A 24,217-nucleotide genomic window follows, 5' to 3' on the forward strand; every position below is an offset into this window, starting at 1 on the left:
TCCACTTTTTGAATAATTACAAAAGCTCCTTTTTTCCTACAGCAACTGTGTGCAATATTTAAACTCAAAACAATTATATTAATTACCAATAACTCAATTCCATTATCAAGCCACTAATGTTACAATTACTGTATGAAACCACCTGCAGACAGCTCCAATCTATTTTCTTTTCATCGTCATCACTTTGAATATAAATGAAGTCAATGCATGCAGAAAAAGACACTCTTCTTCATCGAACAATTTTGCTCCTTCTATTCCAAAGTAATGGTTTAATTTACTGCAGTTATAAAATTGTTAGCTTGTATGGATCAAGGGACAAGCTTCACGAGTACAATTGTACAGATACAAATGCAACTCTGAAGCAATCTTCAACACGTAGTTGCATTGGCATTACTAATTTCATGGCTCTTAAAGAGGTAGCTTGTTAGAAAACTACCATGATTTGATGTTAGACTATCTTGTCTTTCATTATATAATTACTGCTCTTGCACTCTCTTCAAAAATGTTAAAGTACAATCCTTTCATTCCAACAGCGGGATTTGCATATGCTAGAAAAAAATATATGTTATTACTGAAGCATTTACTATCTGTCATCTTTGAAACATCCAATACAATGATTGACCATTCTGCAATTGAAAATTGGGACAAAAGTTCAAGACGTTTCTGAGAAATATTTGCTCACATCAGTCACAATTCTTGTTTCTTATCCTGAGACTTTGCTTCATCCTTCGAAATTCTGCAGCCAGACAAATCGGTATTCTTGACATCTGCCCTGTTCCAAAATCTTTTATATCTTAATTGCACATTCTTCTAAACTCCACTAAGTACAAGCCATTCCCTCAATACCTTGACATGTTTCACCTCTCTGAGGAACCAGCTAGTTAATCTACAATGAACTGACTCCAAAGCAGGTATATCCTTTTTTAGATAGGATTGGCCAAGACTGCAGACTACTCCAAAGGAGATCTCAACGGTAGATCTTCACTGTTTTATTCCAAGCCCCTGGCAGTAAAAGTGAACATATGCTGGCCTTCCTAATTGCTTACTGTATCCAAGTCTTTTGAACCAGCAACCAAGGTCCCTCTCCATCAACATTTACTAGCTTTTCACTATTTAAAAAAGATGTTTTTCTACTTTTTCCAACAAAGTGTATTGCCAACATCACAATTACCCACAAAATGCTCTCTCTCTCTCTCCAATATCCTTGCTTAATCTCTTAATGTTCTGTATCCTCTGTGTGGCTCACTTTCCTACCTAGCTTTGTATTACTGGCAAACTTCAATGTTAACTCCATCTTTTCATCTAAGTTCGTAATAAAAGTTGTGAAAAGCCTGGACTGATCCCCGTAGCATTCTAAGTAACACTGAAGAGCAGTCTAACAAACACTGTGACAGAACCTTTCATTATTAATGCACCCACCATCTCCTCTTCACTAACACCCCCTACAATTATTTTCATCTTGGCTTTGTGAAACAAATTCACAGTATGAAGAACTTAATATTCCTGTCTATCTAAACCTAAGGCTCATTTCCATTGAAGGCCATTTCTTTGAATCCCTCGACAAATCCTTGAACTTATCAGTTCTATTTCAAATGCTTTTTTCAATAATATCACTTAATCCTGTTTTCATTTCTGGATGATATTTTTATTTCTTTTTTGAGTTTTTAGACTTTTTACTGTTGTACCTACTCCTACATCAATAGGACTTTGACCTCTTACCACCACACGCCCACTTTCTTCCCAGATATGCTTTCTTATCATTTCAGCAAAACCTCAGTTTTAATTCCAACTACTTTGTTAAACCTGCACTACCTCTTCAACCCTCCCAGCTTTGACTATGGTCTGATCACCATCCCTGCAAGCAAAGTGTCTCTAGTTTGTTCATAGTTTGAAAAAAAAAAATCACTCCAGGATCCCAATTATGTGAATCTTTCCATTCTGTACTATTCCAGCTGCAATCAGCATTGTGTTCAAATCAAGAGTCAAGAAAGTCAAGTCAAGTCAAGAATGTTTGATTGTCATATGTACCAAAATGGAACAATGAAATTCTTACTTGCAGCAGCATCGGTCTGTAAACACAGCTGGAGGGAAAACTGAAGTGAATAGTTTCCCCAGCACATGTTTGACGTTCTTGCTGATAGAAGTCACAAAACTGGGAAGTGTAGTACAGGGGATTTGGCAACTAACAGCGGTGGATTTTGTTCATTCAAAATGTGCAGCCATGATGCGCCAGTGGTGGAGGGAATGGAGGTTAGGTTGCTAGCAATGCAAGTTAACTGGGATCTCTTATCCTGGATGGCCTTTAGAATGTTGTTGCAGCTACATTAAGGCAAATGGAGAGTATTTTGACTTTCATAACATGCCTTATAGGTGGTGGAAAGGCTTGAGACTGTTGCTACTTCCGTTATAACATATTTGATATTGGCAATTTTTTGCAAATTTTCAGTAATTAATATACCATATATTGCAGATCACTTAATAATTAAATAGAAAGTGCAACTATAAGCATAGGAGCATGATCTATGTGCGAGACATTTAACATACCGACTCATAAGTGATAGGAGCAGAATTAGGCCATTCGGCCCATCAAGTCTACTCCGCTGTTCAATCCTAGCTGATCTATCTCTCCCTCCTAACACCATTCTCCTGCCTACTTCCCATAACCCTTGAGTAAGAAAATAACTGCAGATGCTGGTACAAATCAAAGGTATTTATTCACAAAATGCTGGAGTAACTCAGCAGGTCAGGCAGCATCTCAGGAGAGAAGGAATGGGTGACGTTTCGGGTCAAGACCCTTCTTCAGAATGAAGAAGTCTGAAGAAGGGTCTCGACCCGAAACGTCACCCATTCCTTCTCTCCTGAGATGCTGCCTGACCTGCTGAGTTACTCCAGCAATTTGTGAATAAATACCTCCCATAACCTTTGACACCCGTATTAATCAAGAATCTATCTGCTTTAAAAATATCCATTGACTTGGCTCCCACAGCCTTCTGTGGCAAAGAATTCCTCTGGCTAAAGAAATTCCTCCTCATCTCCTTCCTAAAGGAACATCCTTTAATTCTGAGGCTATGACAGCTAGTCCTTGACTCTCCCACTAGTGGAAAGATCCTCTCCACATCCACTCTATCCAAGCCTTTCACTATTCGTCTAAACTCCAGTGAGTACAGGCCCAGTGCCATCAAACGCTCATCATATGTTAACCGACTCATTCCTGGGATCATTCACAGTTGTTATGCTGGGATCATGCTTGTTATGCCGCTATCTCTTGCAAGTTTCTGTCATCTTTATTTTGCAAATATTCAAATTCCTTTTATATCTCTCTCTCCACAGCTTGGTTTCTTTCTTTCTCATCTCTATTTTCATTCAGCTATTTCTTCTTGTTTCATCGCCTCTGTTCTTTTGGATGGAAGAAAATAAGTAATATGATGCAGCAAGGAAAGATCATGGGCTACATTTTCACATGATGGTGAAAGGAAACTGATTCAGGGCACAATTTGACACAGGTCAAGTTTGAAGATTGCAAGGGCTTTTGAAGGAATGCATCGGGTATTGCATTCAGGAAGCATGACTCTCACCTGCCAGAGATGGGTCTGGGCCACTGGTTACCATCTGGCACTATTCCCTACATTATCGCAGTGATTACATATAAAGCACTTTACTGACTGTGCAACACTTTGCAAAGAGCCGCCATCGTGGCAGTCACTAGACAAGTTCCTTCTTCTCTGCAGAAAGAAATGATAGCAGAGGAGAAATAAATTTGCTTTCAGTTTCTTCCTTAGCTCAGTGGACAATGATATCACAGATTTTCTAAGATTGCTACTCATTTCTTTTTCCTGAATTGATGAAAGTATACAAATAATATCCCTACATTGTTCAAAGGAGATATATGGGTCAAAATGATGAAAACGACCACATGCACATATGGATTCTGCTTCCATTTCTTTTCAGGCAGAGCATTTTAGAACTCCTACCGCTCCCTAATTTTTCTTCCAATTACTTCATTTTTTGTGCCCCCAGGCTTTTGATCGCTCCACTGTGGAAAATGCTTAAGCCTCTCATAATTTTATACATCGCAATTAATTCTCTACTCGGCCTCTTCTGTTCCAAAGAAAACATCCCTAAGTCATCCAATCATAAATATAATTTACATTCCCAGCAAAATCTAAGTAAATCCTCTCCGCAGCCTCTCCAGTGCAATCATATCTTTCCCGTAACATAATTACCAAAGATTATTCAAAGATAATAAATAAATGTTTTCTTGTAAATTAATGTGAACTTCTGGATATTACAAGCATTTAAAAAGATTTTTTTTAAAAGATAATTTGCAAATAAATTAATCTTGTGTGAGGGTCAGAATTCACATTCACATAATGATGTTACCTTATCAGCTTGACGCATGTAGCAGTAAAGAATTCCACGCATGCATTTTATAGCAGAGTATTCCAACTCATGAGTCCTTCCCTTATCATCATCAATGCGCCTATTTAAGAGAGGCAAGACAGAACAATTTATCAAAATGAAGATCAATTACTTTTATCAATTTTTCCAATACCAAGTCCACATTAGAACTTATAAATTGTGGGTAGTAATATCATTCTGAACCAGCATTAAAAAATAATACATTCACATTGACTAGAACAGATTTCTGTGCAACTCCACAACAGATTATGCCAATTTAAAACCTGTATTGTTCCAAACTAAATATGACAGAGCAGCATGATCATGAAAAGATGAACAAGGATGGCTTCAAAATCAGTATTCTTTCAGCGCTGTTAATTATCATCATTAAATAAATGCAAATTCAATTATTTATAGTTCATAAGTTCATAAGTTCCAGGAGCAGAATTAAGCCATTTGGCCCATCAAGTCTAGACCACCATTCAATTATAGCTGATCTATCTTTCCCTCTCAACCCCATTCTCCTGCCTTCACCCCATAATCACCCATACCAATCAAGAATCTGTCAATCTCCACCTTAGAAATATCCACTGATCTGGCTTCCAGAGCCATCTGTAGCAATGAATTATCAGCTTTAAAACAGTACAAGGTTGTTGATTCAAAAGATGTAAGACAACATATATATATTTTTTTTTAAAATTCTATTTATAAACACTTGGATTAAATACAAGCAGGCATTTTACAATTTTGAAAGACTGGGACAGAATAGATAGAGGTGACTGCCTATTTGCTTAAATGTTAAGTGAAAGCTAAGACAAGCTAAATGAGCCAAATTGCTAGCTTCTGTGCTGCAGGTTCTATGCATTGTCTGATTATATTTAAATCCAATGTACAAATATAATTTGTCCAGGTCTAAAAAAAGTTTATAATACTAGAAGCAATCCATGTGTGACAACCTTGTCAAGCAATATTTTATTTAAAAACTGAAGAATATAAAAGTCACATCAGCTATTGCGTGTAGACATCAGGAACTGTAGGTGCTATTTACCATAAAAGACACAAAGTGCTGGAGTAACTCAGTGGGTCAGAGGGTGAGATGCTGCCTGACCTGTTGAGTTACTCCAGCACGTTGTGCCTTTTAAACCATTCCATGTGTAGTTTGTCAAATGACTTAGTCCTAGAACAAGCCTCCATCCATAGTAATTGAGATGCTGATCGATAAAAAGCATCTGTCCTAATTTCCATCTCAACAAGAGTGGCCTCTTCGCCATTTTGTAGCTAAATTGTCAAGGTACTTTACTTCTTTAATGGTTACATTTAAATCAAAATCTGCAATTGCTGACTGAGGGTAGACACAAAATGCTGGAGTAACTCAGTGGGTCAGGCAGCATCTCTGGGGAGAAGGAATGGGTGACATTTCCGGTCGAGCCTTCTTTAGACTGACTGAGGAACTGCTTCATTTTAAAAACATATTCTTTGCATTAAAATTTGTAACTTTCATTTTATCTATTAGTTTTATTGTTCCTTTAATATAAAAGTCATGTCAAATGACAGTAGAATATTGCACCATGTTAATTGCACTACTTGATTGCTGAGCATGGAAATTAATGAACATCATTAATGTAAAGTTTCACTTTGACAACAAATTATACTTTATTTGAAAACAGATGATCAAATGAAATGGATATTAAATTTTGTAAGCATTTTTCTCTTGCAGAATTACAACTGATCATTAATGTGTCAGAAAATATCTGCAGAATATAAATAATATTCAGGAGTTTTATGCAAGCAATCAAGTACCTTAACTAATTGGTCAAATTGATGAACAATAGAAATTATAGTTTTAATTAGGACAGAATTTACTCGGATTCTGTGATTGTCATGTATATAAAATCTTTACAGCTGCTCAAAAGAGTGCTTTTCAAATTCAGACCAAGTCAGGCACCAAAACAAGTCATCAAACTCCATGCTATTTTTTTAATAAGATTAATGAATTCTTCCATTTGAAGCAAGCCATTAAAATAAAAAAGATGTATTTAAAATAATGCACAAATTGTGAACTGTCATTAGGTTCAAAATCTTGGCAATCATTTTAATAAACTTGGAGATATTTACTGCAGTAACCAAAATTATAATATATTGTCACACCATGACATGTTCGCAAAATCAAATACAAATACGATGCAAGTATTGGAAGGATGTATGGAGAGTGCAGAACCAGAACTTGTTTGTTGTAAAATCAATTCCTCGAAGCAAATTGCTATACAATTACAATGCAGATAGAATTATTTGAATCATGACTGAGTATAGTGAATCCATGTAAAAATGTGCCCAAAAGATGACCTGTGTACCACGCCCACTGATGATATCATTTTTGAATCCTGCTCCAGATCCCACACTAAGATCATCAACCATCACTCTTGAAGTTTCTAAATGACTTCCATTCTAATACTTCCAGATGCTACAGGTGAGGAAAACAGGATACCAAGATTACTTTGCTGTAATCAGCCCCGTTCTCTTACTGTGTAAAATGTAGCCATCTTTAGATCTTGTAACAGTGGTTCTAAATGCTTACACTTGAATTCAAGTTTTTTTGTGAAAAGATAAATTCCACTCTTCACATCTTTTGTAACAGAGAAACTTTGCTGCAGGTAATGAATACCATACATAATCAATTTAGTGATATTGGGAGAACAGTGCTGATTAACACAAAGGAAATGAGCCACAATATGTGCTCCATTATGCTGTATTAATCAGCACAGACCTTTCAATATCTGCATTTAATATGCAATAAAGGTGGTTTGAAGATTTCTAAATTTAACCTTCAATTCAATTCCGATAGAGACAGAAGAAAAACTGATTTTTTCCCCCCCCTCTACTGCTATTAACCTGTTTTATACTAGTTTTCATGCACACTAATGTTATTATTAGATTACTGTCAATTTTCAGTGGCATAATTAGCATACAAATCAACTTAAATATTGCTGTAGGTTTGAACAAGAGAATTCATGCCTGCATCCTATCTGCATGGGCTGTTAAATATGCTCCTGTTTAGTCTTGCCTTTAATTAGGAATGATTCATGTACATCCCTTGTGACTTGTTTCTTCCAAGCTCAATTAACACTAACCAAGTGGGGAAGTTAAATGTTAAATAAATTAATGAATAATATTAGGGCGCAACGGTAGAATTACTGCCTTACAGCGCTTGCAGCGCTGGAGACCCGGATTCGATCTACGGATGCTGTCTTTATGGAGTTTGTACATTCTCCCAGTGACCTGAGTGGACTTTCTCCGAGATCTTCGGTTTTCTCGCACACTCCAACGACGTACAGGTTTGTTGGTTAATTGGCTTGGTGTATGTGTAAATTGTCCCTAGTATGTGTAGGATAATGTTAATGTGTGCGGGGATCGCTGGTCGGCGCGGACTCGATGGGCCGGAGGGCCTGTTTCCTCTCTGTACCTCTAAATTAAACTAAACTAAATTAGAAAAAATATAAATTTTAATTTCTAGTGGTTTACTCAGATTACAGATTAGTTTATTGTCATACACACCAGGGTGCAATTAAATTCTTTGTTCACTTGATGCTCACAGAGTAAACAGTATAGAGTCGTGATAAATACAACAACAGATGAAAAACTACCAAGTGGTCCAAGAGGTACACAAGGAACTGCAGATGTTGGAAACTTGCGTAGAAAGCAAAGTACTGGAGGAACTCAGCGGGTCAGGTAGCATCTCCGGAGGACATGGATCGGGACCAACCTGATCCATGTCAGCCTGTCCATGTCATTCAGAGATGCTGCCTGTCCCACTGAGTTCCTCTAGCACTTTATGTTCCTGTGCAAGAATGATGCAAGATTTTAGTGCAAAAACCAAGTAGTGTTAAAGAAGATTAAAGTAACAGAATAACCAATGAAGCAGAGTTAAGCATAAGAGTACAAAGCACCACATCTGGGTGAGAAAGAAATGATCAGTTCAGGTGTCAGAGAGCAGTTGGGAAGAAGCTGTTCTTAAATCTGGATGTCAAAGCTTTCTAGCTCCTATATCTCCTAAAGGTGAAGGAGAGAAAAGGGAATGGCCAGGGTACCAGGCATCCTTAAAAATACTTCCAGCCTTCCTGATGATGAGCCTGTGATGGACTGGGTTGGGTTCACCACTCTCTGCATGTTTAGTTTATGTTTAGTTTAGAGATACCGTGCAGAAACAGGCCGTTCGGCCCACCGAGTAGCGAACCCCGCACATTAACACTGTCTACATACACTAAGGACAATTTACATTTATACCAAGCCAATTAACCTACAAACCTCTACGTCTTTGGAGTGTGGGAGGAAACCGAAGATGTCGGAGAAAACCCACACACGTCACAGGGAGGACGTACAAACTACGTACTGACAAGCACCCGTAGTCAGGATCGAACCCGGGGCTCTGGCACTGTAAGGCAACCCTGGACTTAGGTTTTGTCCATGTGATGAACAGAAAGAGAGATTCAAAGACTTGACACACACCACAGGAACAACAAGCATTGGACCATCCTTTCTGGCTTACACACGTAAAATCTGGTCAAGACCCGAAACGTCAACTATTCCTTGTCTCCTGAGATGCTGCCTGACATGCTGAGTTACACCAGCATTTTGTGAATAAATACCTTCGATTTGTACCAGCATCTGCAGTTATTTTCCTACACATAAAATCCAGTGCTTGCTCCAATGGGGCAGCTAGAATGGAGTTGACATAGAGGAAAAGAGAATCTCGAAAATCAAGCATCACTGATACTGTAGCATCACCACACCACCACTGGTCACAATCTGTATCAAGGCCAAGTTACAATAAGTGAAGGGTCTCAAAACGAAACGTCGCCCATTCCTTCTCTCCAGAGATGCTGCCTGACCCTCTGAGTTAATCCAGCATTTTGTGTCTACCCAAGTTAGAATAACATCTCTGAAGACTTAAATCATGCATTAGTACTTTGGATGGTTAAGGGTTGGTGGGAAAAGTAATAGCACAGCACAGCTTGATCGCCTCCATATCTGATTATACATCCATGTGCCTGCGTTAATAAGCTGTAAACAGCAATAATGAAAAGGAAACCAATGCTCTTCTTTCTAAGCCAGCAAAGCTGAGACCAATTGCAATGCACCGTAATACCATTCCAGCTGAGACCAATTAACTTGCACATTTATGGATTAAATCCAATACTTTTTTGATCTTATGGTGTAGTTGTGCATCTAATCAATTGATATCATTTCAGACCAATGGTGATTTGACCTGCATCCTAATTATATTGTGAAGAATTGCACAAGTACTTTTTTTAAAGAGACAGCATGGAAACAGGTCCTTTGACCCACCTAGTCCATGCCAACCATCAATCACTAGTTCACACTAATGCAATGTTATTCCACTTTCCCATCCACTCCCTACATACCAGGGGCAATTTACACAGGCCAATTAACCTACAAACCTACAATTCTTTGGGATGCGAGGGGAAACTGGAGCACCCAGGGGAAACCATGGTCATGGGGAGAACGTGCAAACTCCACCCAGACAGCACCTGAGCCAAGGACCAAATCTGGGTCCTTGGCGTTGTGAGGCTGCAGCTTTACCAGCTACACCACCGTGCTGCCTTTTAAAAACCATGATTCTTACTGCATGCTCAAGCAGTCCAAAATGAATGCAGACTCAAAGTCATAGGATGGATAAATGGTCAAAAGAACAGGAAATATTTGAGGTTCCATTGTCATAAAGATTTAACTATTGCTGATTTAAAATTTAGATTTCAGTTTACAAAAATTTAACATTAGTCACATTGACTGACAGTAATTCAGAACAGAAATGTAAATTGCAGTTTAACAACATCTATTGCAAACATAAATATCTCAATTGTGAGATTACCTTTCATCACAGAATATAGATTGTGTCCTCCAATTGCAGATTAAACAAAGTGCAATGTCGTAAAGTTACGGATCTTGATTTCAATAATGCTCGAGGCACTGGTTACTAGATCGGACAGGACTTGGAACAAAGAAGGATAAGGGGTGATCTTATCGAGGTGTATAAAATCATGAAGGGAATACATATTGGGGGAATGCACAGAATCTTCTATACTCAGAGGGTGGTGAATCTGTGGAATTCTTTGCCACAGAAGGCTGTGAAGGACGTCAGTGGGCATATTTAAGGCAGAGGTAGATACATTCTTGATTAGTATGGGTGACCGAGATTATGGGGAGAAGGCAGGAGAATGGGAGTAGAAGAGATAGATCAGCCATGATTGAATGGAGGAGTAGGCTTGATGGGCCAAATGGCCTAATTCTGCTCCCATTACTTATGATCTTACGAATCTGTTCCCAGCGTAGGAAAGTGAAGAGCTAGAGGGCATTGCTTTAAGGTGAGAGGGGAATGGGCCAAATGAAGGTAAGTGGGACTCACTGCGATGGGGCATTTTGGTTAGCACAGACAACTTGGCCAAAGAGCCTGCTGCTGTAATATCTGACTCCATAACTCTATAAATACATTTAATTTTCAACTATAAACTAGCTTACTGGAAGATTAGGTGTCTTACTTGTACATAATTTACAAAAGTGAAAGGTAATAATTTTGGTCTTTAAAATATCTGACATCAGTTCTTCTGAGATAGACAATAGACAATAGGTGCAGGAGTAGGCCATTCGGCCCTTCGAGCCAGCACCACCATTCAATATGATCATGGCTGATCATTCTCAATCAGTACCCTGTTCCTGCCTTCTCCCCATACCCCCTGACTCCGCTATCCTTAAGAGCTCTATCTAGCTCTCTCTTGAATGCATTCAGAGAATTGGCCTCCACTGCCTTCTGAGGCAGAGAATTCCACAGATTCACAACTCTCTGACTGAAAAAGTTTTTCCTCATCTCCATTCTAAAAGGCCTACCCCTTATTCTTAAACTGTGGCCCCTGGTTCTGGACTCCCCCAACATAAATTAAGGACAGCATAGGAACTGAATGGTGTTAACTGTTGTTGTTCAGATATGAATGGTTAAAGGCTGAAGAACCAGTGAACATGTCACTCATTATAAATTAAATTATAAATTAAAGCACTGTAGCATTTAATACAAGTTTTCCACAATATTTTAAAACTTATTTAGAGGTTGTTATTGTAGGCAAAAATTATTGTGATCAAAAATGATCGTTATGATGAAGTGTTGATGAGTAGCAAGTTCTACAATTTTGCTGAGACTAGTGTTTTCGTTGGTATTTAGCTCCAAAGTATTTAATGAAACAAATTAAAAATTGCTCAGCTGCTACGGTAGAATATGAACTCTTGTCGCTGGTTTGTTCGTGCTGGGTCTCTGAATGGAGACCAAGAGACTGCAGACACTGGAAGCTTCAGTCTGAAGAAGGGTGCAGATTTGAAGAAGGGTCTCGGCCCAAAACGTCACCCATTCCTATCCAGAGATGCTGCCTGTCATATTCCGACAAGGTATTCCGGCATTTTGTGTCTATCTGCAAATCTGAAACATTATTTGAGTTTGAGAGATTTAGTTTTGATTAAATCACACAGCAGTCTATTTTATTGGGTTAATCGCTCTTTATGTGAAGTTATTCCTGGATACAGTTTTAACACTATCTTCTCCTAATTTGCCTGAGCTTCATTATTAATTCACAGATAAAGAATATTTGCCCTTCAAAAAACTCAAAATATTTCTTATCATGATTTGTTAATTACATGGTAGCCTTTTATAGTTTTATTATATATCGTTTTGATTTATAAATTTAATACTTACATAAAATTCATTGACAGGATGTGATTTGCTTTATCCGTTTAATGATTTTATTAAATAATTTTACCAAAAGCATTTTAATTAAATCTATGTGTTAAATTTTTATTTTCCTTTGTTTTGAAAAATTATTTAACTTCTTTTGAACAGAGCAACTGTGCCACAAAACAAAGATCTAGCCGTGGGACGTTGTCAGCAATCAACCTGCCCAAGGTTTAACAAATGTTAATGCAAATTATACATTACTCTATATTTTTCCCTTGAATTGTCATGTACTTTGGAGCCTAGCAATTCAGGTGGTCAGGGTTGCATCTAACATAGAATTAAATTGCAGCCTTTTTAAAGTATCGGTACAGGTTGTTTGCCTGTCTCTTTTTCCACTTCGTTAAAATGAGAATTCAGAGGGCTGCTTTTAGGTTCAAGAACAATAATTTTACATTTCACACAGTTAAAGACTGCTCATTTTTGAATGTTCAAATACCTATCAAAGAATCAGATATAGAGAAAAAATCCAAATAAATTAGCTTTTGCAAAACTAAAATAAAATGTGTACCTACTGATTGCTCTTGATGGCCAAAAATGTTCTTGCCTTTTGCTGATGGTTTGGTAGAGAAGGGAGGTTGGTTTGACTGATGGTCTGGGCTGCATCCACAATTCGCTGCAATTTCTTGGACGCAGCCCAGACCATCACACAAACCAACCTCCCTTCTATTGACTCCATTTATACCTTGCGCTGCCTCGGCAAGACCAGCAGCACAATCAAGGACGAGTTGCATCCTGGCCACTCCCTCTTCTCCCCACTCTCACCAGGCAAAAGGTATAGAAGTGTGAAAACGCACACCTCCAGATTCAGGGACAGTTTCTTCCCAGCTGTTATCCGGCAACTGAATCATCCTACCACAACAGAGAGCCGCACTGAACTATTATCTACCTCTTTGGTGACCCTCAGACTATTCTTGATCAGACTTTGTTAGCTTTACCTTGCACTAAACGTTATTCCCTTATCATGTATTTTTACACTGTAAATGGATTGATTGTAATCATGTATAGTCTTTCCGCTGACTGGTTAGCACGCAACAAAAGCTTTTCACTGTACCTCGGTACAGGTGGCAATAAACTAAACTGAACTGAGAATAGTTGGTATAATGCTCCTCCGGAGTCAACTCAGTTTGGACTTCCATGATTTGATGGAAGTCAGAGACAAGTCTAAGATACATCTGATTTCCAGCTCTACCGCTGACTCAGATCAGAGTCCAATGGCAGAGATCAACCGTTCTTTGGTGAGGAGCAAGATACACCTTGCACCCAGCGACGCAACTTTACAACAGCAATATCAAAGCTTCATTCATTTGAATGGAGTCATTGATCTGGATTAGATAGACAACTGCAGATTGAATAGATATTTGGGGCAGTTTTGAGCTTCACCAGTAAAGCCACTACCTCATGCTGCCAGGGGACTGCATTCTATTCTGATCTCGGGTGCCATCTGTGTGGAGTTTGCACGTTTTCCCTGTAATGGCAGAGGTTTCCTCCAAGTGCTCCAATTTCCTCCCACAACTGAAAGATGTGCAGATTGATAGATTGACCACTGCAAATTTGCATGAGGGTTTAGGTGATTGAAAAAATTAAGGGATGAGGAGAGTTGATGAGAATGAGAGAATAAAAATGAGATTAATGTAGGATTAGTATAAAAGGGGTCTTGACAGGTGGTGCTGATTCACTGGGCTGCATCTTTGGCTCTATATGTGGTTTGTGTTTTCATTTGTTTTACTTGATCTTAATGTTTTCAATGGTTACATTGCAGTTTAAGTCATTTTCTTTACCTTTACTAATTTTAATTACTTAAATCCACTTATTATAGATTTATTTTTGGACTTGCTGTGCTGCCACAGAAGACATCTGGCTGGAGGAATAGTGCAGGAGGCAAGAAGCAGGCGGGCTGGATGGCTCACAATCCGGCTTAATATCTACTTTTGCAAGTATGATGCTGATGTGTAAAGAATTTGTACTCCTACCATCTACCCCATCTGAAATCTGTTTAAGTATTAGCAAGAGCAAAGTAGGTTAAGCCTGATTCTTCGTCTTTTATGCATCTGATATGATATTGAGAAAGCATATGGTTCAATCCTTGACGGGTAATGCATTGATTACCTGAAGGGTTGATCTTACCCTAATGAATAATACCACTACAGTATGCTCATCAACAAGAGGATACCTCGCATGACAGGTTGGATGGGTGGATGGGGCGGGGAATAAGAACTCAAGCTCTAATGCCTGCTGAGTTAGAGACGAATATTGAATGAAATGTGACTTTGGGCTCAATGATGTTGTCACCTAGACTCCAAGATGTACTGTAGGTACATCACATCGTCCGTTACTTTCATGATGACTACCTGTGCCTTCCTGGCCTCAGTCAGGCAGAGCTGGACAAACTCTACCCAGCTCTAGTTCATGACTGATCCTCACACGATCCTTGCATCTACCCCCAAGTTTACGATCTGACACAAAATTCTCTCTCACATATGCAGTATGAGTCAGTGCTTACAGGCAATCAGGAAGAAAAAAAAACGTTACAGTTAAAAATTGTTGGTTTTAAAGTACTTATTTAACAAAATAGCTAGGCTGAAATAGATATCATCCACCCACCAACTCCCACAAAGTAAGTTATATATCACTGTTACTCCTCCCAACAATTTAACAATTCAGTAAAAATGCTCATTATTTCTGACTCCAAGATTGGTTAGCAAAAAGAGAGCTCACCAATAAATTTACCAATTCAGTATAAATGCTCATTATTTCTAACTTCACGCCTGGTCAACAAGAGAGCTCAAGATTTCTTAAGAGCACCAATATTTCTAACAGGGGGGAAATTGGGAATTCCAGGAAAAACAGTAATGTGGAGCAAATAGAACAGAAATAATTGGCTTGGTACAACAATTGCAAGACAAAGAGAACCTGAATAAAATAAAAATCAGAAACATTGCAGACACTCTTTCCCCAGAGAAGGACCGTATGGAAAGCCTATCATGTGTTCTGGCAGAAACAGTTCAAAAGTTGTCATATATTCTTGCACACAAACACTCCTGGAAAGCAGTTCTAGCCCATAATGTTATGCCCCACCACCACTAAGAATTCAGAAGGGAATGGATACTTGAGGTCCAAGTGTTGTGTTGACTGACAGCAGTCACAATGAAAACCTGTCAGATTTTCTACATTCACTGACCAAAAAACATTGTGTTGCTTCCTGTGTTATTGGCATATCAAGTTTGTGAAGAATTTAGAATGCACAACATACTAGGTCTGTTCCACAACAAATGAGAAGCTGTAAACACAAGGACAGTTTATTTGTAGGAAGGAACTGCAGACGCTGGTTTAAACCGAAGATAGACACAAAAACCTGGAGTAACTCAGCGGGACAGGCAGCATCTCTGGAGGGAAGGAATGGGTGCCATTTCAGGTCAACCCAAAACGTCACCCATTCTTTCTCTCCAGCGTTTTGCATCCATCTTATGATAGTTAATTTGATTATAAGCAGTTCTGCAGGCATCAGAAAAGATTGTTACATTGCTGTATTAGGATCTATTTGCAATCCTCATCATAGATTTACAAATTTTGTCCCCTTGAGAATATTGCCATTTCCCCTGAGAAAAATTACTGGTATTACACATCTCCTTTGACAGATGGCTGCAGCCAGTGTACAACACAAGTTTACCATTGGGTCAAGCATGCAATCCTACTGTCACGGCATGCTTTGGTGATTCCCTATAGAGTGAAAAAACTGACAAGATTCAGTAACAAGATTAGAATTACAAAATGTTATTCTCTGTTGGAGCGACAACCTTGAGACATCACCAATGTAAAACTCTCACAGAATGAGAGGAGCCTTCAAAAATGTGATTATATAAAGAGATGCTTATGCTATAACAATTTTATTAATAGCATATTCATGAATATAAGTGACTAGTTCACAATTTATAAAAAAGTACCCCAAAACGAAATTTGTTTTTCCCTTTCAATCATGAATTTTCACCTTCTAACCGCAAACCAGGGCATAGTTCTGGAATACTAATATCTTTTGGCACCTTGAACAACAAAAAATAAATTTTAGCAGTGGAAGCACATCATTTGACTGTAGTGAGCATATAGCCAGTACTTCTACCTTCCTCTAATTATCAACAGGGCTCCTTGGGTCGACATCAAGAATATTTTCTCTGGCAACTTCAATGTCTCTTTATGCCAAACACTGCTTCAGTTGACTTCTCAAATTAAATACATAACCACAGATTGAGAATCGAGCAGTGGACCTTCCTGATCTGAACTTTTCAGTCACTCTGGTATAGCTTTATGACATTGGATCTGTTCAACTGACTCAGATTCTATCCTGGTTCAGGGCCATTCCATTACCCTACTTATTTCCTTATGATCTATTCTCTTATCCATGCCTGTGAACACCCCCTCTCCCATCTGATTCACCAGGCAGCCAGCTTTACCACGTACAATTCACAGTGGCCAATTAACTCAACAACCAGCATGTCCTTGGAACGTGATAGGAAACCGAAGTGGTCAGGGAAAACAACATGGTCAATGGGGAGAACATGCAAAGTGAACAGGTAGCACTAGAGGTCAGGATGAAACACAGAATGTTGGAGTTTCAAGACAGCTGCACTACCTGCCACACCATATGATATCCTCAGCTAAGGTAAAAAATGTCACTATAGAAACTAACAAACTGCATGTTGCTTCAGTGGTGTTGCAGCAATTCACCGGATGAGCCAATAAAGCTGTATTTTTTCAGTCCCTTAATGAGTCCAGAAAATACTTAACAACTATTGGGGTTATAATATCTTACATTGTGGGAAATTAAACTGTGAATTTTCAGATGTAATGCAAAATGTTTGCCAAAAATGCAACAATACAGATTCCATAAGATAAATTTAGTGTTGAGATCATTTTGACTTTTGCTTCACAATGGAATTTGTTTTGAAATACAATTGTTTGCTTGAGAGCACCAGTGAAGGAACGAGATAATAATACGTGTAATGGCAATTATTAGTAGCAATTAGATTTTTTTTGCTGAAAAGACAAATAGAGTAAAATGCTGCAAATGTAACTACACTTACAATGCTATAATACATTTGCTCAGGTAAGCATTAAAAGTCTGAAACACTTATGCACATAAAGCATTTCAGATTTAATTACACAGCACAAAGTATAATTCTGTACAATTACATTTTTGATGCAAGAGAGTTGCAGCACAGAGACATTGTTGTCAAAAGATGGGTAGCATATACCAAAATAGGTGGTCCAAAATAGTGTAGAAGCAAGTATCTAACTATAGCATCATTGTACCTAAGCAAAAACATAAACTTTGCGGGATGGTGATATAAAAGTCACACATGGTCATGTTTCATTTAAGTAGCAATCCATGTTGAATTTGCCTTGGCTAGAATTTAGTTATTTAAATTGAGCAAAAACAAATTAAAGTTATACTTATTGGCATCTGACGTTCATTATACACCAAGGTGGGAAATAAATAAAATGTGTGCTCACCAAAATTTTAAATCACAACATTAGCATCATTCAACTAGATCACAACCTTAGACCAAATTACGCCAAGGCAACAATATGATCGCAGAACGATAAACCTATTAGTGTATTGTAGATATTTCTACTTCATGATCTTTTATGAATTGTACATGAAAATAGGCACAAGTGATATTCCTACAGAATAAAAAGTGGCAAGCAATGACAATAGCAGAGAAATGGAAATTGGCATTCCCTATCCATTCAAATGAATATTCAATCAATAAGCTACATCCGTTGTTCTTCCAAGGATATAAATTTTATTCTGATTTCTTTACATAACCAGATTAGAAGACACAATGTCCATAAATATAAAAACACACTTGTTAACAAAAAGATTTTTTGCACTAGCAATTTCTTAAAAAAGAATATATTCACAAAGGTATACAGGCTGCGTCTTCCACCTATTTTCATATCATCAGCAAACTTGGAAACTTTATATTTTGTTCCCCCCTCATGTAAGTTGAACAGTTGAAGAGTAGGAATTGAAACCCTGGGGTACTCCACTGGTTACATCTCTCCGGCATTGAATAAGACCCATTCACTCCAAGGTAGACACAGAATGCTGGAGTAACGCAGCGGGTCAGGCAGCAACTCAGGAGAGAAGGAATGGGTAATGTTCCGGATCGAAATGTCACCCATTCCTTCTCTCCTGAGATGCTGCCTGATCCGCTGAGTTACTCCAGCATTTTGTGTCTACCTTCGATTTTAACCAGCATCTGCAGTTTTTTCCTACCCATTCACTCTAGCTGTTTATTTTATATGTGACAGCCAGTTTTCAATCCATGCGAACACACTTCCTCCAATACCTTAATCCCATTCTTTTACGCGGCACCATATCAAATGCCTTTTGGAAATCCAAATACATTACTTCTACAGCAAAAAAAACTCCTGATGTGACTCCTCTCCCTCAATGGTTCCAATTATCATCCTCCTTGGTCAGCTGATTCCAACACTGGTGACCTTTGTGATCCTGCTTATGTCCCCCAAGCAGCTGTCTGTGCCTTCACCTTCCTCTCCCCTTCTACTAGTTCCATCTGGCCTTTTTCTCCTACTCTACTTCCACCTATGACCCACTTGCCTTTATCTCCAATTCCACCTCTCCCTCTACCACCAAGCTCCATTTGCCCATCATCTTTTACCTCTCCTCATTCCACCCATCAGTTACTGGCCTGTCTGACTACCCCTCTCCTTCTCCTTATACTTACCATCTTCCCTCTCTCCTCTCAGTCCTGATGCAAGGTTTCAACCCAGAAATTCGACAATTCCTTTCCTCCACAGATGCTGCTTGATCCGCTGAGCTTCTCCAGCAGTTTTTTGCACAACATCTACAGATTCCCTCGATCAACATTCCCTGTCATATTATCAATGAATTCAAGCACATTTATTAAACACGATTTACTTTTTTTAAACCACACTAAGTTTCATTATATTCAGCTTCCATAAATTATGAGTTATTTCTCCTTTATTATTGACTCTAGCATTTTGCAACAACAGACCTTAAACTATCTGACCTATAGATCCAAAGAACTGCAGATGTGGGTGAGACTGAAAAAGGGTCCCAACTTGAAATGCCATCTATCGATGTCTTCCAGAGATGCTGCCTGACCCGTTGAGTTATTCCAGCACTTTGTCCTTTACGGCCTATAGAGATTCTTGCCTACTGTCTTCCTGGATTTTTGAACAAATGGACTTAAGCAAATGTATTTAATTACTTGCATTTCAAGTCCTGGCCTTGGATCAATAGTTCAGGCCCCTTGATGGGCTTCAGCGGACAGGCTTTACAGAAAGGAAAAACTTGTAAAACTTGATATTTAAACATTAAAATTTGAGCAGAGGTGTACTCACCTGTAAGCAAGTGCAACTGCCCAAATACCGGCAGCACAATAAAGGCAATCTCGAACTTTTGCCTTATCGCATTTGCCGACTGTTTTTTTGGGGAAAAGACCTGTTGCAGCATTCTGATAGTTCAGTATAGTCGATTTTACTGAAAGAAAACAAACAATAGATTCAGAAATAGTCAAGCAACTGTGTCTATCTGCATAGTTGGTGAAAAACAATTTACTTAAGTGTAATGTAAGAATATTAGTAAAATTTAAAAATGTATTTTATTCATTGGCAATCAATGAATTCACAGGTATATTGAAACTTGGAATCATAGCTGGAAAGAAAGATTTTCAGCCTGCTATCTCCAAGCGGAGGTTGAAACATCTACAAATTGTAGCCAAAAAATGAGCTGAATGGACTTTGGTGTGTTTTTCATATATATGTGCATATAATGTGTGTCCTTCCTCATTCGTCCATGGGCGCTTATGATTTTAATTCTAAATAATCTTACAATAAGGATTAGAATCATTGAGCTCTGAAAAAAAGAATTACAATAAAGTGGCACCCTTCCACTAAACATCCCAAACGTATCACAGCAAAATAAATACACCTTAAGTAGTTCAGCTGTGCTGCTGCTGCAAATAAGAATTTCTCCATTTCGGGACATATAACAATACAACACTCGACTCCTAAGTCTAGGCAATGTTGAGATGTGAGATAAAACAAGACAAATATGAGGAAAAACAGGTTATTCATTAACAATTCTTTTTTGAGATGTTGAGTGATTAAGTAATTATCACTACACCAAAGATGAATAACTTGCTTCTCTTCTCCAAACAGTGACTTAGAATTTTTCACATCCTCCTGAGATCAAGATTTCATGCAGAAGTCTGTAGCAGGCAGGCAGCCCCAACTCAAAGCTGCGGTGGAAGGTCAGCCTAAATTTGTGAACTCAAGTCAAGAGGGGATGATTAGAAAACATAGGATTCAGAATGAGCTGGCCAACTAGAAACAAAGTTGGCTTGGTGGTGGGAGCCAGAGGTTAGTAATGGAGGGATATATTTTAAGATTGGAAGCCTGTGATTGGTGGTGTGCCACATGGATGTTGTTTGTCATATCTATTAATGATTGCAGGTGGAATGATTAGCAAGATTGTAGATGACATCAAAATTGGTGGTAATGAATAAGGCTCTTTAAGTTTACAACTTGTCTAAGGTTAGGGCAGAACAGCGGTAGAGTTGTTGCATTACAGCGCCAGGGACCTGGGTTTGATCCTGTCTGTACAGAGTTTGTACGTTCTCGCTGTGACCATGCAAGTTTTCTCCGGATGCTCCAGTTTCCTGGAAAAAAACCCAAAGATGTCCAGGTTTATGGGTGAATTAGCTTTGGTAAAGTTGTAAAATTGTCCCTAGTGTGTAGGATAGTGTTGGTGTATGGGATGATCATTGGTTCGCACGGACTTGGTGGGCCAAAGAGCCTGTTTCCGCGCTGTATTGCTAAAGTCTAAGGTAAAGTCTAAACAGGATCTAGATGAACTGGTAAAGTAGGCATGGGAATGGCAGACGTACTTAACTGAGACAAGTGCAAAGATTTGGGAATTCCAGAGATTTGCAATCTTCTTACTCAAGAGATTTCTTCCCACTTCACTCATCAATGAGTTATTCCTCATTTGAATCTGTGAATTCAAGTTTCAGACATCGAATCCAGAAGAAATATTATCCCTGCATCTACCCAATCAAGAACCACTAGAAATTTGTATGCACGAGTAAGATTAAACCTCAATTTTCTGAGCTGTGGATTGTATTGGGCCAGTGTCCCCCACCCCAGCAATCAACTTTGTGATCCTTCATTGCACTCCTTTTATCACTAGTACACCCATCCATAGATGAAGACAGACCAGACTTGGACATAATATTCCAGATGCAGGGCACAACATCTCCCTCCTAAACAAATATATCATTTTGGATACTGTTGGGGGAGATGGCTCATCAGGGGAAGGCACAAATATATCATTTTGGATACTGTTGGGGGAGATGGCTCATCAGGGGAAGGCAGCAGCAGCCAAGTTCATGGCACCGTGGGTGGCTCTGCGGCAAAGGAGGGGAGGAAAAAGAGTGGAAGGGCTATAGTAATAGGGGATTCAATTATAAGGGGAATATATAAGTGTTTCTGCGGCCGCAAACGAGACTCCAGGATGGTATGTTGCCTCCCTGGTGCAAGGGTCAGGGATGTCTCTGAGCGGCTGCAGAACATTCTGGAGGGGGAGGGTGAACAGCCAGTTGTCGTGGTGCACAACGGCACCAACGATATAGGTAAAAAACGGGATGAGGTCCTACAAGGTGAATTTAGGGAGCTAGGAGATAAACTTAAAAGTAGGACCTCAAAGGTAATAATCTCTGGATTACTACCAGTGCCACGTGCTAGTCAGAGTAGAAATAGGAGGATATTTCAGATGAATACGTGGCTTGAAAAATGGTGCAAGGGGGAGGGATTCAAATTTCTAGGACATTGGAACCAGTTCTGGGGGAGATGGGACCAGTACAAACAGGACGGTCTGCACCTGAGCTGGAATGGAACCAATGTCCTTGGGGGAGTGTTTGCTAGTGCTGTCGGGGAGGATTTAAATTAATGTGGTAGGGGGATGGGAGCATGAGCAGAGAGACAGAGGGGTGTAAAATGAGGGTAGAAGTAATAGGTAGCAAGGTAAAAAGTAAAAGTGGCAGGCAGACAAATCCAGGGCAAAAATCAAAAAGGACCACTTTTCAACATAATTGTATAAGGGGTTGTAAAAACAAGCCTGAAGGCTTTGTGTCTCAATGCAAGGAGCATTTGTAATAAGGTGGATGAGTTGAATGTGCAGATAGTTATTAATGAATATGATATAGTTGGGATTACGGAGACATGGCTCCAGGGTGACCAAGGCTGGGAGCTGAACATCCAGGGATATTCAATATTCAGGAGGGATAGACAGAAAGGAAAAGGAGGTGGGGTAGCGTTGCTGGTTAGAGAGGAGATTAACGCAATAGAAAGGAAGGACATTAGCTTGGAGGATGTGGAATCGATATGGGTAGAGCTGCGAAACACTAAGGGGCAGAAAACGCTAGTGGGAGTTGTGTACAGGCCACCTAACAGTAGTAATAGAGTTGGGGATGGCATCAAACAGGAAATTAGAAATGCGTGCAACAAAGGTAAAACAGTTATAATGGGTGACTTCAATCTACATATAGATTGGGTGAATCAAATTGGCAGAGGTGCTGAGGAAGAGGATTTCTTGGAATGTATACGGGATAGTTTTCTAAGCCAACATGTAGAGGAACCAATGAGAAAGCAGGCTATTCTAGGCTGGGTATTGAGTAATGAGGAAGGGTTAGTTAGCAGTCTTGATGTGCGTGGCCCCTTGGGCAAGAGTGACCATAATATGGTTGAGTTCTTCATTAGGATGGAGAGTGACTTAGTTAATTCAGAAACAACGGTTCTGAACTTAAAGAAAGGTAACTTTGAGGGTATGAGACGTGAATTGGCCAAGATAGACTGGCAATTGATTCTTAAAAGGTTGACGGTGGATATGCAATGGAAGGCATTTAAAGACCGCATGGATGAACTACAACAATTGTTCATCCCAGTTTGGCAAAAGAATAAGTCAGGGAAGGTAGTGCATCCGTGGCTAACAAGGGAGATTAGTTATAGTATCAAAACAAAAGATGAAGCGTACAAATTAGCAAGAAAAAGCAGCCTACCAGAGGACTGGGAGAAATTCAGAGTCCAGCAGAGGAGGACAAAGGGCTTAATTAGGAAAGGGAAAATAGATTATGAAAGGAAACTGTCAGGGAACATAAAAACTGACTGCAAAAGCTTTTACAGATATGTGAAGAGAAAAAGATTAGTTAAAACAAATGTAGGTCCCTTGCAGTCAGAAACAGGTGAATTGATCATGGGGAACAAGGACATGGCAGACCAATTGAATAACTACTTTGGTTCTGTCTTCACTAAGGAAGACATAAATAATCTGCCGGAAATAGCAGGGGACCGGGGGCCAAATGAGATGGAGGAACTGAGTGAAATCCAGGTTAGTCGGGAAGTGGTGTTAGGTAAATTGAATGGATTAAAGGCCGATAAATCCCCAGGGACAGATAGGCTGCATCCCAGAGTGCTTAAGGAGGTAGCCCCAGAAATAGTGGATGCATTAGTGATAATTTTGTTAAACTCTTTAGATTCTGGAGTAGTTCCTGAGGATTGGAGGGTAGCTAATGTAATCCCACTTTTCAAAAAGGGAGGGAGAGAGAAAACGGGGAATTACAGACCAGTTAGTCTAACATGGGTAGTGGGGAAAATGCTACAGTCAGTTATTAAAGATGGGATAGCAGCACATTTGGAAAGTGGTGAAATCATTGGACAAAGTCAGCATGGATTTATGAAAGGTAAATCATGTCTGACGAATCTTATAGAATTTTTCGAGGATGTAACTAGTAGAGTGGATAAGGGAGAACCAGTGGATGTATTATATCTGGACTTCCAGAAGGCTTTCGACAAGGTCCCACATAAGAGATTAGTATGCAAACTTAAAGCACACGGTATTGTGGGTTCGGTATTGATGTGGATAGAGAACTGGCTGGCAAACAGGAAGCAAAGAGTAGGAATAAACGGGTCCTTTTCAGAATGGCA

General features: G+C 39.1%; 1 protein-coding gene across 3 annotated transcripts in view; it reads right to left on the bottom strand.

The window, feature by feature from the left end:
* phkb (phosphorylase kinase, beta) overlaps nt 1-24,217 on the bottom strand; it is a 133,327-nt gene that overhangs the window by 92,042 nt on the left and 17,068 nt on the right. For all 3 annotated transcript variants that reach the window (XM_078400431.1, XM_078400429.1, XM_078400430.1), the window contains 2 exons: nt 19,577-19,715; nt 4,381-4,480 (listed from right to left, as the gene is read on the bottom strand). In XM_078400431.1, coding sequence (XP_078256557.1) covers nt 4,381-4,480; nt 19,577-19,715 — 239 coding nt within the window. The remainder of the gene's footprint in view (nt 1-4,380; nt 4,481-19,576; nt 19,716-24,217) is intronic.

The sequence above is a fragment of the Rhinoraja longicauda genome, chromosome 6, assembly GCF_053455715.1.
Source record: "Rhinoraja longicauda isolate Sanriku21f chromosome 6, sRhiLon1.1, whole genome shotgun sequence".
Lineage (NCBI taxonomy): Eukaryota > Metazoa > Chordata > Chondrichthyes > Rajiformes > Arhynchobatidae > Rhinoraja > Rhinoraja longicauda.